The 16,802-nt window shown below is 48.6% G+C and overlaps 1 protein-coding gene across 4 annotated transcripts in view; it reads left to right on the top strand.

The window, feature by feature from the left end:
- The window catches only part of RUNX1 (RUNX family transcription factor 1), a 257,316-nt gene that overhangs the window by 184,474 nt on the left and 56,040 nt on the right, over positions 1 to 16,802 (top strand). For all 4 annotated transcript variants that reach the window (XM_047876132.1, XM_047876133.1, XM_047876130.1 and 1 more), the window contains one exon: positions 6,168 to 6,272. In XM_047876132.1, coding sequence (XP_047732088.1) covers positions 6,168 to 6,272 — 105 coding nt within the window. The remainder of the gene's footprint in view (positions 1 to 6,167; positions 6,273 to 16,802) is intronic.

The following is a 16,802-nucleotide window of genomic DNA, read 5'->3' as shown; positions in this document are numbered from 1 at the left end:
CTCGTCTCCTGGCACCAAAGCCAGGGATGCAGGGAACCTTCGAGCGTCTCCGGGCCACACGAGTGAATGAATCAGCTCTCTCTACGGCAGCACCGTCCTCCCAGGCCCGCACTCGATCCTGCAGAGCCACTTTCGGGGATGGCGGTTATTTAGCCGGTCCGTTCTCCTTTGCTCTCCTCTGACTTACCAGTCTGGCTACAGTCTGCTGAGAAAAACACTTGAGCCTCTTTCGCTCTCCACACCCACGCACTTCAAATACCAGGCCCATAGGTCATTCTAATGAGGGAATCCGGCTAACAGCGCGTGTGCTCTTGGGCGGGGGGGGGGGGGGGGGGGGGGGGGGGGCAGCTACCACCACTGCAGGTGCCGGCCAAGAAGGGCCGGGAGGTGGTGAAGGGCAGCGCGTGGGGGGTCCCGAGGCTCCGAACGGCAGTCACGGGTGCCCACTGGCCGACTCTCGCCAGTGATCAAGCTCGGTGCCAGGTCTGATCGGAAGAACGCAAGGAAGTCGAAGGCAGAGTTTTCCCAGAGTGGAAAAATGTCACACACACCTGTGAACAAAGTGTCATCACTTATTACCTCCGTCTATGAGGTCATGAGCAGATGTCCTGGTGCTCAAAGCCGTAAACAAGAGCCCATTGTGAGGGGAGCAAGCGGAATATCCCCACCGTCGTGAACAGCACGTTCCTGGGGGCCAGAACGCCCCAGCTAGTGGCTCTTGCTGGACGGACGACGGTCACATTTCTTGTGACTGCACATAAAACGATGGGCGTAAATAAAATGATAGAGTTAGAATTATGGGCAACAGTTTCACAAGTATTCACCTTGGTTGGATTTCATTCCCGATTAAGCAGGCCAGTCTGTGGTTGCCCGGGGGGGTGGCATTAAATGCTCGGCTGCCAGGAGCCCAAATTCAGCCCCGTAAGAAGCTGCTTCTGAACTATAACCCAGGCTCACGGTTAGCTGTCGAGCACAGTGTGGGTATAGTGAAGTCACGGGGGCTACATTCGCTTTCTGGGGCAATGGTAGAGCATGGGACGTATGCCAGGAGTCTGGATTCCCAGTGCTGCTGTCACTGAGTTTGCAAATCGGGTTTTGGGATTTCCTGACGACAACGTGAAGAACAGTGGGTGTAAAGCTGAGAGATCTGGGTTCTGCTGTGTATACAGGCTGTGTGACTTGGGGCAAGTTACGGAATTTCCCCGAGCCTTGGCTCTGCTACCTGTCGACGAGGGACAATAAAATCTCTCTTGTTTACTTCATGAGACCATTCCGAGGACCCGGTGCAATAGTATAGAGGAAAATGCGTGAAAGGTTGCAAGTTCTACACAAATCTGAAAATGCCAATATTATAAAAACTAATTCTTTGTCGTCATTTAGGAAGTCAAGATTAGGATGATCGTATGGGGCACCTGGGTGGCTAAGCCGGGTGAGCGTCCAACTTCTTGATTTCGGCTCAGGTGGTGATCTCACCGTTCGTGACATCAAGCCCCACGTCAGACTCTGCGCTGACAGTGCGGAGCCTGCTTGGGATTCTCTCTCCCTCTCTCTCTACCCCTCCCCCACTCGTAGGCGCGTGCGTTCCCCCCTCCCGCCCTCCAAAATGAATAGACGTTTAAAAAAAGGGATAGGATGATTCACTAGGGCTACCAAGGGAGTGGGACCATTTCAGAGGGTAAAATATACAGGTGCCTGCAGAGAACTTGTTAGTCATAACGTCAAGACGGGAACTCTGACGGCATTCGGTGTTTGAACTAGCTCGTATAGTGTTCCCTAAAAACTCATGTTCACGGGGAACCTCAGAAGGCAACCTTACTTAGATATAGGGGTTTTGCAGATGTAATCAAGTAAGGTGAGGACGTCTCGGGCGAGGGTGGGCCCTAACTCCAATGACTGGTGTCCTTATAAGGAGAAGTGCATTTGGAGACAGAAGCCACACAGGGGAACAAAGGCCACGTGACAGCAGAGGCAGAAGCTGAATGATGAACTTGGACACCAAGGAAAGCCCAGGCTTGCCTGCGAGCACCAGAAGCAGGGACAAGGAAGGGAGGATTCTGCCCCAGAGCCTTCAGAGAGAGCACGGCCCTGCCGACACCTTGATATTGGATTTCTGGCCTCTAGAACTATGAGACGATAAATTTCAGTTGTTTTAAGCCTCCCCTCCCACAACCGTCGGTTTGTGGAAATTTGTTACAGCAGCTCTAGAAAAGTAATACAGTGTTTTCACGGACTCTGAAATGCTGACACTACAGGCGATGGGGGAGGCGCACGGGGGCACAGCTACATGTAGGCACACACATGCACATGAACATGGGCGCCGGGAGGGCTGCGTCCTCAGAAGATACCGTGAGTTGAAAGTGACCTTGTGGGTATCCCACGACCCCCGGGCTCCCTGTTTTGCAGATCAGGAGACTGAGATCCAGAGAGGTCACAGCGTTTGTTACATGAACTCGTATCTAAGCCTCTGGAAGGAAGAGCAGCCCGGCCCCTCATGCGCCCAGACCTGCTGGGCCCCTGGGGCCACGTCATTACTCACTGCTTGTGTCCTTAAGGTCTTTTTTTTTTTTTTTTAATCCATTTCAATCCCCCTCTACCCTGAAGCCACCTGCTGCCACCTCATCCTTTGCCACCTTCTTCTGAGAAAGCGCGGTGGTCTTGGACCACCATCCCTGTCCTTGGGCTTTCACAGCCACAAACCCGTTCAGTCCCCATCGAAGTCGAAGACCGCTTTCGGAGGCAGATGTGGGGAGGCTGCCTGAAACACGAGCCCGACTTTGAAGCCAGGAACATAGCAGCGGGGGGGCAGGATGGGCAAAGCAAGGAAGCCTTGACAGGCTGGCCAGGGGGCTGGAGGAAGACAGACCCCAGAGTGGAAATCCCGTGGTCGTGAGTCCAGCTGGGGGAGAGAAGAGTGAGCAAGAAATAACGTGATGGGGGGGGGGGGGCTCATCGGGGAGAAGGTCCTAATAGCTGGTGTGGGATCCAGTCTTAATACGGTCCATACCTCTTGTAGGGTCTTTTTTTTTTTAATGTTTATTTATTTTTGAGAGACACAGAGTATGAGCAGGGGAGGGGCAGAGAGAGAGAGGGGACACAGAACTTGAAGCAGGCTCCAGGCTCTGAGCTGTCAGCACAGAGCCCGACGCAGGGCCCGAACCCACGAACCAGGAGATCAAGACCTGAACTGAAGTCAGGCGCTTATCCGATTGAGCCACCCAGGCGCCTTCCCACCTTGTAGGTTCTTGACAAAAGGTGGATGGCCGTAGGGCCCAGAGGACCACGTGGACGGGCCACCTGGGCCATAGTTGCCTTTGCTCCCTTGACCAAGATGGGCAGTTGAACAAGGTGCTGCCTCCACATCGCCGTGCCCTCCTCGCCAGGCCTGACCAGCAGCCCCTCCTGCACGCGCCCCTACCTCAGCGAGATGCCAAGGGGAGAAGTGATCTGGGGTATCGCCTGGCCACATTTGAACGATGTCCTAAAGATGGCAAATCCCTAAAGCCCAAAAGGGATCCTCTCTGGGTTCCAGGAGAGAAGAGAAGCTGATGGGAAGATAAATCTGTGGGCCGGGCCTCCTGGGCTCCTCCAGTGCTCTAGGCCCCTCAGCACCCCTCCCTAGAGAGCAGCCTGGCCTGTCAGCCATGACTGTGGTTGCAAAGCCAGGCCGGACGAAGCCGGTTTCAGCATCCAGTGGTTACTTGTCATTGTTCCTCTTATCGAAGGCTTCACTGTAGACAGAATGCAGATCCTTGGGGATTGTTCACTGGGGACTTTTCACGATTAGGAATCACTGGCTTGCTGTGGCCAAAGATTACGCAGTAGACCCTTGGACAACATGGGTTGAACCATGCAGGTTCATGTACATGCAGATTTTTTTTGATAAATACAGTACAGGGCTGTAAACCTATTTTCTCTTCCTTACGATTTTCTAAATAATATTTTCTTTTCGGGGTGCGGGGGTGGCCTAGTCGGTTAAGCGTCTGACTTCAGCTCAGGTCATGATCTCACGGTTCGTGGGTTCGAGCCCCACATCAAGCTCTCTGCTGTCAGCACGGAGCCCGCTTCAGATCCTCTGTTCCCCCCTCTCTCTGCCCCTCCCTGTTCCCCTGTGTTCTCTCTCCCTCTCAAAAATAAACATTAATAAGAAGAAGAATAATAATATTTCCTTTTCTCTAGCTTCCTTTATGATAAGAGCACAGTGTATAATATACCTGAAATACAAAATTCGTGTTAATCGACTGTTTATGTTATCAGTGAGTCTTCAGATAGGCAGTAGGCTATTGGTAGTTTTTGGGGAGTCAAAGGTTATACATGGATTTTCAACAGGGCAGGGGTCGCTGCCCCTAACACCTGCGTTGTTCAAGGGTCACCTGTGTTTTTATTGAGCTTTTTTGTAGCTTTCCTTGGTGTGAAAACGTGCATGACAGTTGAAGATACTCTGTTCTTTCTAACTTGGGGGAGGAAGACAATTTGAGTCTTACGTGGGTTGGGCACAGATAGGGGGATGGGTGGGCCTTTCATTTCTTCTAGGTTTCATTTCATGGTACATGACTAAGAGGAGAAACTGTTAAATAGAGACCCCACTGCAGTGATGTGGGTGGTCCAAATACCATGCTTAGTCAAACCTTAGGATCCTGTTGGGGAACTCTGAGAAACAGAAAAGGAAAATAATAAAAGCGAGCACAACACACACACGCGCGCGCACACACACACACACACACACACACACGCGTGCGCACACCTTCAAATATCATGGTCCAGATAACATTTTAATGATTTTACTCCTATGAACTCATTTAACCTCCTCCAAACCCTATAAGGTAGAAAATGTTATATGTACCCATTTTCCAGGTAAGGGCACTGAGGCACGGAGGGGTCTGGGGCCTTGCCAAAGGTCAGCTAGCCCAAGTTCAAACCAAGAGTTCGTCCTTTGAACCACCTAGCCAAAAAATGTTTTCAATGATCAATATATGTGCATATTAATACTTATATTATTAATATTAGTTGTTGGTATATTTCTGTTCTGTTAGTTATTTATGTATTTATACGTTAGTCACTGTATTCTGAGTTATATATATATTTTAAAATAGTTTTTAAAAGTTACTAAAACCATGGCGGTAGACATATGTTATAAAAAGGTGCTTGCGTGCCATGCATGTATGTGAAGTGTTTGGGTGGAGATCCCCGTGCGTGTATATGTCTCTAGTCCTTATCGAATCTCAGTCTGTCAGTTACATATTGTGAAGTCAGTTTGTTGACTGTAAATTTTGTCTGGCCAATCCCATGAGTACCCAAATAGCATCTAGCATTTAAAAATAATATTTAGGGGTGCCTGGTGGCTCAGTCAGTTAAGCGTCCGACTTCGGCTCAGGTCACGATCTCACGGTTTGTGAGTTCGAGCCCCGCGTCGGGCTCTGTGCTGACAGCTCAGGGCCTGGAGCCTGCTTCGGACTCTGTGTGTCCCTCTCTCTCTGCCCCTCCCCTGCTCACACTCTCTCTCTCTCTCTCTTTCTCTCTCTCTCTCAAAAAAAAAAATGAATAAACGTTAAGAAAAATTTTTAAATAATAATAATATTTAAAGTCCACCAGCAATTAGTGTCTTTGAAATACAGAGAGAATAATTTGAATTTAGCCTGTTCCCAAACTCAGGTATTCCGTCTTTCCCAATCCTTGAAGGGGCAAGCAATGTTAAAAAGGAAAGATGAAGCCCTGGGTGTTGTATGGAAACCAATTTGACAATAAACTTCATATATTGGAAAAAAAAAAAAAAAAAAAAAGGAAAGATGGATACAGTTTCTTTCACTCCTTGGGGACCAGCTCTGGGGGAGTGGATAGCAGCCAATCTGATCCCATGTTCCCTGGAGTCTTGGCTTGAAAGAAAACAAAGCTGAATCTCTCTTGATCCTGTGTTGTTTTATTGATGATTAAACGGAAGCCGTGTAACTATGCGAAGTGTTAACATCTTACACAAATACCAAAGGTGTGCATTCTGGAATTTAAGCAAAGCCAAACTCAAGGGAGTGTTGGAAAAACCACCAACTCGTGCCCAAGAAGTGCCACCTTTCCAGTTTGATGGCTGGAAAGCATAAATTAATGGTCAACTACCCAGCGGATATATCCAGGCCATCACCTCATTGTTTTGTGTGTTCTCTTTTGTGTTCCAACAGGGAAGAGCTTCACTTTGACAATCACGGTCTTCACGAACCCACCACAAGTTGCCACGTACCACAGAGCCATCAAAATCACAGTGGATGGACCCCGGGAACCTCGAAGTAAGTGGGCCCCCCCCTCGGGGCTGGCAAACCTCTGGGCTGGGACACTGAGGCACCAGGGACGGTATCTCAGAATCCTTGGGTTTGACTGACGTTGCTCAAATGCGGCTAAAACCTGTGTCAGAGAGGGATAGGAGGCTCCTGCAGGGAGAGAGAATTTTATCGTTGACAGTCGTCAAAGTTTGTCTCTGAGCACTGGGCTCCTTTTAAAGCATTCTCTTAGAAGGCAGAAGCAAATCAGCCTGAGTCAAATGTGTGTTGGAAGCATTTCGGGGCTGCATGAAACTAAGGACTAGTCCCTCAAATACACGGTGAAGTTCAACAGTATCAGAAACGAACAGTAAGTGGAAGAATGGCCAGCCGCAGGGGTGGCCCAAAAAAAAAAAAAAAAAAAGAAAGAAAGAAAGAAAAAGAAATAGCTCCTGTGAGGAAAGCTTTTTTAAAAAGCAGTGGGGTTGTTTAGTCTGCAGAAAGATGTTTTCACGGTGACTTAATGACTATCTTTGAGTAAACACAAGAGTAACACTCTTTTCCAGAACCACACCCTTCCCCGGGCCGGAGGCTGGGTTCTACCCATCATCTGCATGCCTCCAAACCGTATCAGGTCCCCGGGGTGGAAAATGAGAACTGTCTCTTCTGGTGGGAGAGATTCAAAAACAGGGCTTATGCCTGGAGGTTGAGACGCGGGGAGGCGAGGTCGTAAAACGGACTGGTTAAGAATTTGGGTTCTGGGGGTGTTGGGGGTGGGGGGAAACAAGTGGAGTTCTGGTTCACGCGCTTAAGCCTTCAGCAAGTTACGGAACCTCCCCGGACCTCAGTTTCCTCATCTGCAAAATGGAGATAATAGTGAGGGCCGCTTTTATAAGACAGGAAGAGACAACGCTTTGTGCCTGGCACAGAGGATGAACTTGGCAGACGTTGTCCATCCGCAGGAGGGGCTCCCTGCCCGCCTCTGCGGCTGCTGTTCGGCGGGGCTGTCCTCCAGGGGCCTTTCTCGTGGTGGGGGTGCTCATGGGGCTGTAAGGCCGCCCCCAGGCGTGACTCTACAGGTCACCCCGTGCTCACCCCAAGTCGTGCCTCATAGTGTCTTGATCCCATAGAACCATCCCATGTGCTGCCTGAGCTTTCTCGGTGCCCCAGAGAGGGAAGAACCCCCACAGGGAAGCCACACCCGCCAGGAAGAGCCCCCCAGGATGTGGCATTCCATTCACGAGGAGCGCCTGGGTGCAGCCTGCCTGCTCCGTGTGACTCCCTTTATCTCTGACCTCGGTTACCGCCTCTCCACTTTTTCTCTTGAAGTCACGGAGACCATCTGTCGGGTCATGCCCAGACTCAGGAAACTCTGGGACTTTGGTGGCATCCCCCTGATTCCAGCCTGTGTTTGATCAGCCAGGCCACAGGCACAGGACCACACAGTGACAGCCAAACCCATCTTTGTAGGTTTCCAAAGTAGGCGTGGCAAACTGAAGACTCATAGTGACCCTGTCATATTAATAACGGAACAGAAACACCCAGCAGGCGCCTTGGCTCTCTGTAGAGGACCAAAGAGGAAGCAGGCTTAGATTCGAGCAAAGCCCAGGGTTGGGGGGCAGGGGGCATGCAGGCGGCTGTGAGGTGTCAGGAAAATGACTCTGGGGGTCGCGAAGTCGTGAGAGAGGCTCACTCAGGTGGTTGTAGAATCTCTGTCTTTAAAAATAGAAACAGTAGTTTCGACTCAGACCGTTCAAACGGTGACCTGCCTGGAGGAAGAAGCTTTATAACCAGGTGACCCCTTGATATACCTCTACCTCTGTTATTCTCTCATGCAGAAAAAAGGGCAGGTTTTTGCCCCACTGCTTGTATTTCCTGTAACATTCAAAGAAGCATCCAGGTGGCTGAACTTGAGAAAAACAAATGATGGTCGCTCTGACTGTTAAGAATTGGCAGCCGGAGGGGAAAATATGCTATTGTAAGGGCCTGCCTGTGTATACAGTTGACTCCCCTGCTGTTTTAGAACTCCAGAAAGCGGTCACGATTGAGAAGGGCTCTTTGAACAGACAGAAGGGATTTGCTCCAGAGGCATCCATTTTTATGGCGTCTCTCCTGCCAAATGGAATTTGGGGTCTTAGGAAAAATTAAATGGGAGGTGCTAAGCACGCTATAGAGAGGTGTTACAGTCCCAAGTAGACAGTCTCGCGTTTCACCAAGGTCTTCTAGAAGGAGAATTAAATGCACACAGACTCCCAGAGGGGCTTGAGTAATGCTGACTTTTCTATTCACCCAGGAAGCAAGGGTGGGGCCCCTCACTGCTAATATTAGTATGCTGTTTTCCTCGTTATGCGAACATCTCGATTCAAGGTGGGAACTACTTTTTGATGAAGTTCTGCTCGCAGCCATTTTGTTTTTAACGAGAAAGTGAACAGAGTTGGTTTTTTTTTTCTCCCCCCCAGCTTTATTGAGATGTCATTGACCTATAGCATTGTGTAAGTTTCAGGTTTGCAACATGATGAGTCGATGTACGTGTATATTGCAAAACGATTACCACGGCAAGATGAGTTAACAGATCCATCCCCTCAAATAGTGTGTGCGTGCGTGTGTGCATGCTGAGAACGTTTACGATCTGTTTGCCTGGCAACTTGCAACTATACGACACAGTATTGTCAACCATAGTCGTCACGCTGTACGTTACATCCACAGGACCCGTTCATCTTACAGCCGGAAGCTTGTACCCCTTCCCCATCTTTGCCTACTTCCCTGCACTCCTGCCCCTGCCCCCACTGATCGGCTCTCTGTTTCCATGAGTTCTTCTCTCTCTCTCTCTCTCTCTTTTTTTTTTTTAGATTTTACATGTGAGATCATCCCGTATTCGTCTTTCTCTGTCTGACTTATTTCCCGTAGCATGATATCCTCAGTGTTCATCCATGTTGTTGCAAATGGCAGCATTTCCTTCCTTATTAAGGCTGAATGATACTCCAGTATGTAGTTATGGCAAAGTGGCCCTGGCATTGACAAGTACAGTCGTTTTGAAAAGTTCTATCGTTTCATGGCATCAAAGAGCGGGGGAGCTGAAGAGAGAGCCTCCGGGCCTCGTGGCCTCAGAGAGAAGGGAAGGTCCCAGAGAAATGAAATGATTTGCCTTGGTTGAGAAAAAGTAGTTGGTAATAAGTCAGGAGGAGGATGAGGGGCTCCTGGTACCTCATCCCGTTCTCCTGTCCACCTGTCCATTCACCTCTTCATCTCCCTGGGCCATCTGTCCACCACCTATGCCAAAGTCTCTGAGCTGGCTTCTCACCCTCGTGTTTTAAATGAGGCGATAGCTCATAGGGCTTCTCGCGTTCATCCCAGCTGTAAGACGGTCTGAAAGGGGCAAATGGTGGTGCTTCATTGCAGGCATGGAGGCCTTTAACTTGAAACACTCATGCAAAGAACCAGAAGGAAAGCTTATCCCACTCAACCTGACACTCAGGTGATTAAGGAAAGAACAGTGAGGGCGCCTGGGTGGCTGAGTCGGTTAAGCGTCACACTCTTGATTTCGGCTCGGGCCACGACCTCACGGTCCGTGAGGTCAAGCCCCGTGTCAGGCTCTGTGCGGACAGCGTGGAGCCCGCTTGGGATTCTCTCTCCCTCTCTCTCTCTGCCCCTCCCTCCTCGGCTCATGCATTCTCTCTCTCAAAATAAATAAACGTTAAGAAAAGAAAGAGAGAAAAGGACTATGAATTAGAGAGCATGCCACAGCTGACTGTTTTCTAGGCCAAAGGGATAACTTGGTCCTTCCCACCCCACTTTCCTGCGTTTCGGTGGTGAAGGAGCAGCAAAAAGTGTATTCCGGAGAGAACCGAGAACCGTTTTCACTTCAGATGGTTACTTTGCTCTTTTGCAGTAACTGACCTGCCACTTAGGGAGTCAAAACTTGGTTTTGTTTTTTTTTTTCCCCACACTCCGTGAGATTTATTTTTCATGTCAGACTAAGAGAGAAATTACCAGTTGATGAAAAATTAAATTTATTATGGAGAAAGAGCACTGTCCGCAGGCATTTTCTCTGTGGGGATCGGTTCTTGCAAGCAGCAGTATGCAGATACTACACAGATGCAACAGTCCTGGGTGGCTTGTTATGCAAATGACGGTACATTTCCAGGACGGAGACAGAACCACACTTTGTGGCTTGTTAACACATTGAAAGAAAAAGTCTTCTCGTTACGTTACGCGGGAGAGACAGGGCGACCGGCTTTTTCAGGAAAACGGTACTCGAGAGTTGTTTTTGATGGATTTTTTATATTTGAGGGGATCTAATGAAAACTCCTAGCTCGAGCCCATGGATCTGTGATATGATAATACTGAGATACCGAAGCACATTCTCTGTAGCTGTTTGACTAAATAATCTGTGTGGCGGCCCAGGGCCGTGGAGGAAGACATTTTGCTAAGGAGAGATTGAGGAGAGTTAGCAGCCGGGACCCTACGTGACCCGACGGGCAGGGGGTGGGGATCCCAGGGCTGCGGACTGGAGAGCCCTTCTGATGTCACAAGCCATTACCTGTCTGGCCAGATAGCTGTTAACTTCTGGAACATTGAGCAACCTAATTAAAAATTGAAAAGATTAATAACACAAATATTGGCCGTCTCTGGGACAACACCTGCCCTCAGGTTAAAGGAGTCCTTCACAGTAACTGCTGTGCTGGCTTGGAATTCACAATAACAGGGAGCTAGGTGGAGCCGTTCCTGAAAAACTTCGGAAAATGCCATTTTCTGGGGCACCAGCCTTCTTGCCGGCTCACTTTCTTAAAACAGGGAATCGTAGTTGAAATAGGTCCACCGAAGGGCCTAACTCTTCATCGCGCCATTGCTTTGCTGAGGACTCTGTGGAGGTCACATCACACAAATACATTTCCTTCTGTGATTTTGAACGTAAGCAGCGGATCTCCAATAGACAGAAGAAACAAGATCCTTCAACGTGGAGAGTGTGTCTGGAGGGAAAAACAGGAAGGCGTGGAAGGTACCAGTACACGGTGGCGATAACGAGCCTAAACATATTTGAGATGGAGTCTCCTTGGAAGAGTGTGGGATGAGCGGAAGTGTTTGCGGATTGCTCTTGCGACTAAGGCACAGGGTTTCCTTAACTACTGTTTTCTCTTAATCGTAAAGACACCTAATAACAATAATAGCTAACACTTAGTGCTGATTGTCTGCCCAACACCATTCAAAGGGCTTCCCGTAAGTCAACTGATCTCATCTTTGCGAGAACAGGTGAGGAAGTGGAAGCAAAGAGAAGAGACATCCCTCGCTCAAGGTCACAGGGTCAGTAAGCGAGAACTGAAACGAAACAGCCCAGACGCGGCCATCCGCAGGCGCCACGGTCTGTTTTGAAGAACTGCGCCAACCCCTCCTTGCGCTTCATTGTATTGAAATTGCTGCTTCAGAAGCTTTTTATTAGGAGAGTGTATCAATCCGACTCTGGTTCAAATACAGCCGTCTTCAAGAAAGCCGAGCCTCATAGCCTTGGCAGTCATTGGACAGGAAGGGAACCCGCATCCGCCCTAGGATGAGGTTGTAATGCAGTACAGCCTGGGGCACAGGGCGGGACCCGGTGAACGGCCATGTGGTCACAGGTACCGATGGTTGGTTCCATGTCTGTCACCGGGGTCTGCTTGGGGACGGACGTGAAGCAGGGACCTCCAGTGTTGGCATGCAGGAAAGATGAATCAGGTACCAAAATGAGGAGTGCCTGGGTAGCTAGCTCAGTCGGTTTAGCATTCGACTTCAGCTCAGGTCAGGCTCTCCCAGTTCGTGAGGTCGAGCCCTGCATTGGGCTCTGTGCTGCCAGCTCAGAGCCTGCAGCCTGCTTCAGATTCTGTGCCTCCTTCTGTCGCCCGCTCATGCTCTGCTCTCTTTCTCTCTCTCTCTCTGTCTCAAAAACAAAGACACATGAAAACAGAATTGTTTCAATGTAACAAAATGATCACTTGAACGGTCCCAGTCTTGTGCCCCCTCCCCCCCACCTTTGGCAAAGAGCTTCCGGGAAGGTCCAGCTATACGGGTGCAGCCCTCTGGAAAGATGAGAATTTGTGTCATTTGCCACCAAATGGTTAGTGGAAGGCCAGGCAGTTTTACAGATCTGTGAGCTCAGGATTGCAGTTATCCGTCTATAGTCGCTTTGTTTGCTCAGAACTGCTTAAGCATTTCTTCCAGTTAATGAGCAGTGATTTACTCAATCCTCTGGATTTTTCAAATATCAGATTTGGACCTCAGGTTTTTTTTCTAGATGAAATCTGGCTCCACAAAAGAAAAAGGAAATAATGCTGTCTTCCCTCCCACTCAGATATAAAGCAAGAGACAGGCTGAGGGTCAAAGAAGAGGAAATGTGCTACTGGCTTATATCCCCCCCCCCCCCGAGAGGCATTTCGATGCTACGATGGACATTCTGGGGTGCCTTTCTCTGGTACTGTAATTCTCATGTGCTGAGTTCCCCAACAACCCCCAAGACTTAGCAATGGCAAGTTTTCAAGGATTATTAATAATGTGCCTAAGTGTTTCCAATGAATTTTAGAACCTCTTTCTGCTTGTTATTTTTAGTAGGATGAAACAAGATTAAGAAGACTTTTATATAAAGATTTCCCTGACCCTTGAGTTTTCGATGGACTTCATTCAGGCCCAGGTCCAAAAGGGTCCCTTGGACAAATGGGAATAGAGGAAGATCCTGGGAGACGTGTGCTTCTGTCCCTGGAAACAGGGATAATCCCTCCTCGGTGCTCACCAAGACCCGGGGAGGCCTATGACCTCTTGGTAACTAGCTCTATTTTATATCAAGGTTACTAAGATTTTTTAGTACCAGTGAGTACTGTGAGAATGCCAGGAAAGGATCTGGGCACCTTCACAGTCTAATGGAGGAGAAAGAGGAGAGAGGAAGCAGGCAGTGAAATTTAGACCATTACCTTGGATTTCTCTTTCCATCGAGGCCATTGTAAACCGAAGCACTGTCTTGAGTTTCACCCCGGTGAGGTCAAGATCTAAGCTAATATATCACAGCCCTTGTTAGAATTTACTATATGAAATGCTAAAAGGAGAAAAAAGAATCTGTCTCTCTCTAGGCTGCCATTCCTTAATCTTAAAACATGTAGAAAGGTCTCTGGGTCCTGAACGGGGGACCTGGGTTTCACGATGACGCCATCAGGCCAGTGGATGTGACCTCAAGCAATTATCTCAAGTACTTTCTTCCTCACTTTCCTCTTCTGACCAACCAGGCGATGGGATGAGATAATCTCTAAATTAGCTCCCACTTGGAAGGGGTAACAAAATATTGTCCGAAAAACAGAGCCCTAAGTTCCACACAAGCAAGGCCCCTTCGAGGCCGAGTCTCTGGGCCCCCTTCCCTGGGGGAAGGAGACTCCGTCCTGTGTGACATCAGACATATCCACATGCACCCACATGTGTGATATGTTGGATACCACTGTGGGTTTTTTTTCCTTCTGTAAATTTTTGAAAGAGCTTTCATCATTTTTTTTTTTAATTGTTATTGTTTACTTAGTTTTGAGACCGGGACAGAGCACGAGCGGGGGAGGGACAGAGAGAGAGGGAGACACACAATGCAAAGCAGGTTCCAGGCTCCAAGCTGTCAACACAGAGCCCGACGCGGGGCTCGAACCCACGAATTGCGAGCTCATGACCCGAGCCGAAGTCAGACGCTTAACCGACTGAGCCACCCAGGCGCCCCATTTTGTCATTTATTTTTGAAATTATCTGGCTGTGAGTAACTTGTCTTATTACCTTCAGCCCCGATTTCACCGCCATGATCAAGGTGAGTGCAATCAGGGGCTGAGATCCGCATATCCTCACTTGCTAACTGTGTGGGTGACCATACCGGGGAGGGAGGGGAGGCTGAGCCTCCATAAAACAAGGGCAGTGGCTTTATTAACCTCACATGGCTGGGAGGCTGGATAAGACAGCCTCTGTGGAACGTGTAGGGCCCACAATAAGTGTTCAGAAGACAGAGCAATTATTTGCATTTGGTCTTAGAGTTCTTTGGCTATGAGAAAACTCTAAGCCAAAAAAAAAAAAAAAATTGAGAATCCTCAGTTTAAAAATTCATGCAGTCGCCATCAGGCTGCATTTTTTAAGACATTTAATTAAACATTTATAAATTTTGATTTTTTTTTTTTTTTCAGTTTTCCTTTTGTATTTAGACCCAGCAAAATTTCTTTTCTGGCATTTTTATGGACCCTTGAAACACTCCGGGCACTGTTCCTAAGTCCCTCTTGGGTAAAATGTTGCTCCCAAGTCCCTCTTGCTCCCAAATGTTGAACTTTGTGAAAAATTCCAGGGGAAAAATCCTGTCTGAGTAACAACATCGCAAGTCGGCGCTGAGATCTAACGTGTGGGCTCTTTTCAATATAGGCATGACAGGGCTGTAGGACAGGCTCTTCCGTACTGTTCTAGAAAACTGACAAAGTGCGCCAGAGGCCCCTGGAATCTGAATTCTTGCCCCAGAGGAAGGCAGCTCTCCTCCCGGGGTACCTGGACCCGCCAGCCACGGGCAAGCTTTGCAGGCGTAGGAAACCTGCTCAGCCACCCTAAACCATCGTGTCTTTCTAGACTTGTTTTGGTGTTTTGGTTTTTGGCGGGGTTTTTTTTTGATATTTTGGTATCTGTTTGTAGGGCTTTTCTTCATTTCCCCCCAAAGACATTCAGTGGCACATTTCAATGACCTGGTGCTCCCACCCTACAGACTTGGAGACTTTTCCGGGTGCTCAGCCGAGGTCCGTGGGTAGCATCCAGTTGCCCTGTGAGGGGACCTGAGCTGGGGCATTGGTAACCTCGGGTGCTACAGCAACAGGTGGGCCCCAGCTCCGTGAATGCCACTGCCAAGGCCGGCACGTGGACCTGTGCCTGTGGATGGACTGGGTTTGGCCGTGCCGCACACATTATCAGATCGGCTTCTTGACCGTGGGACGGATCTAGAATTTTTTCGTACACCAGCCACTTCCGCTTTTCGCTTTGAAAACAAACTAACGGGGACGCCTGTGTGGCTCAGTCAGTGAAGCGTCCAACTTCAGCTCAGGTCAGGGTCTCAGGGTTCACGAGGTCGAGCCCCACACCGAGCTCTCTGATGTCAGCACAGAGCCTGCGTAGGATCCTCTGTCCCCCTTTCTCTCTGCCCCTTCCCTGCTCACTCACTCTTTTTCTCTCTCTCAAAAAAATAAGTAAATAAAGACATGCATTGAAAAAAGAAAAGAAAGCAAACAAACAAAACTCTGCTCAAGTTTTCCCGAAGGCTTGGGTTTTTTTCCTGTAAGCTAGGTAGCCAAGAAAGTCCTCAAGTAAGAATTAGATCCAATGGGTCTCCTAGAACTCCATCACCACAGAGAAAAAAACCAAACAAAGCAAAACCCAGAAGTTCAGCTTAAATAAGTAAAAGCCACCCCCTCGCCCTAGATCTGTATTTAAGTTCATTTGGGCTCACTTGCAATTTTCGTGTTCTGTTCTTTCAGTGTGCCTGTCCTTGATAATTGAGCTGTCTTCAAGGGTTTTTGTCATGAAAAGTTGACAATAAAGAAGGGATAAACTAAAAACAAATCATTTAGGTACCCAAAGCAAAGTTCTTTTCTCTTTGCCTTCTTTTTCCTTTTCTTTTCTTTTTCTTTTTTTTTTTTTTTTTTTTTTAAGGAACACGACTGAATTAATCTGCCAACTCCCTGGACCCCTATAAAGTAAGTTAATGGTAGTACAGTAGTTTGTTACTTCCATGATCTACATATACTCAGGTTCCATTAAAGCCAGTATTCAGTAAAGCTGAGACCGTTAGGGAAGTCTCTCGGTATTCTTTCATTTACCGAAATGTCGAACACTTGATCTATGTGTTTGGTCGGTTTTGTTTTTGTTTTTGTTCACCGTGGCCTAGAAGTCAGTCTTCTGGTCATTTGAGATAAAATGTAAATATTTTGAAATAAGTAAATCCTTAAGGACTGTATGCATTTATGGCCCCTTTTGGATTTGTTCCCGGGATCACCTTATTTTTACTTAGCTTTGAAGTGGTTTTGTGATATTTCCAATTCATTCACTTTAAAGAGCTACAGAAAACTGCACACAGTCACATCTTTTTGTTTGTCTCCAGCATTGCCAACAGGGCAGAACCCCGGGTTTCAGAAACGGAGCAGAGAGCTCTGAGCCGGAGGGAGTGAGAGAGGCATTTGGAGCCGGACCAGCCCGGCTTCGGGTGTCATCCCTGCCACTGACCAGTGGCACATCAGTTTCCCCATCTGAAGAATGGGCTTAGCGACACCTGCCTTGCCGGAGGGTGTGAAGGTGAAAAGAGTGTGCCTGAGAGGCAGGCTAGAGTGGGGGTTGGCAACTAGAGAGTTGGCGGCTTCGTTCAACCCCGCCTCTCCTCCATGATCAGATTAGCCTCCCCAAGCTCAGCCCTCTCGGGTGTAAAACCAGGAGGGTGATATCCCTATGAGAGGGAGGTCTTGTGCAGATTGATGATAGCACAGCCTGGCACAGAGGAGCTCCTTAAATATTAGCACATGCCCTGGACACAGGTCCCTTTCCCTCATCCCTTAG

The sequence above is a fragment of the Prionailurus viverrinus genome, chromosome C2, assembly GCF_022837055.1.
Source record: "Prionailurus viverrinus isolate Anna chromosome C2, UM_Priviv_1.0, whole genome shotgun sequence".
In the NCBI taxonomy this organism is placed as follows: Eukaryota; Metazoa; Chordata; class Mammalia; order Carnivora; family Felidae; genus Prionailurus; species Prionailurus viverrinus.
Note: the sequence above shows the minus strand (reverse complement) of the source record. Positions and strands in the feature narration are given on the sequence as shown.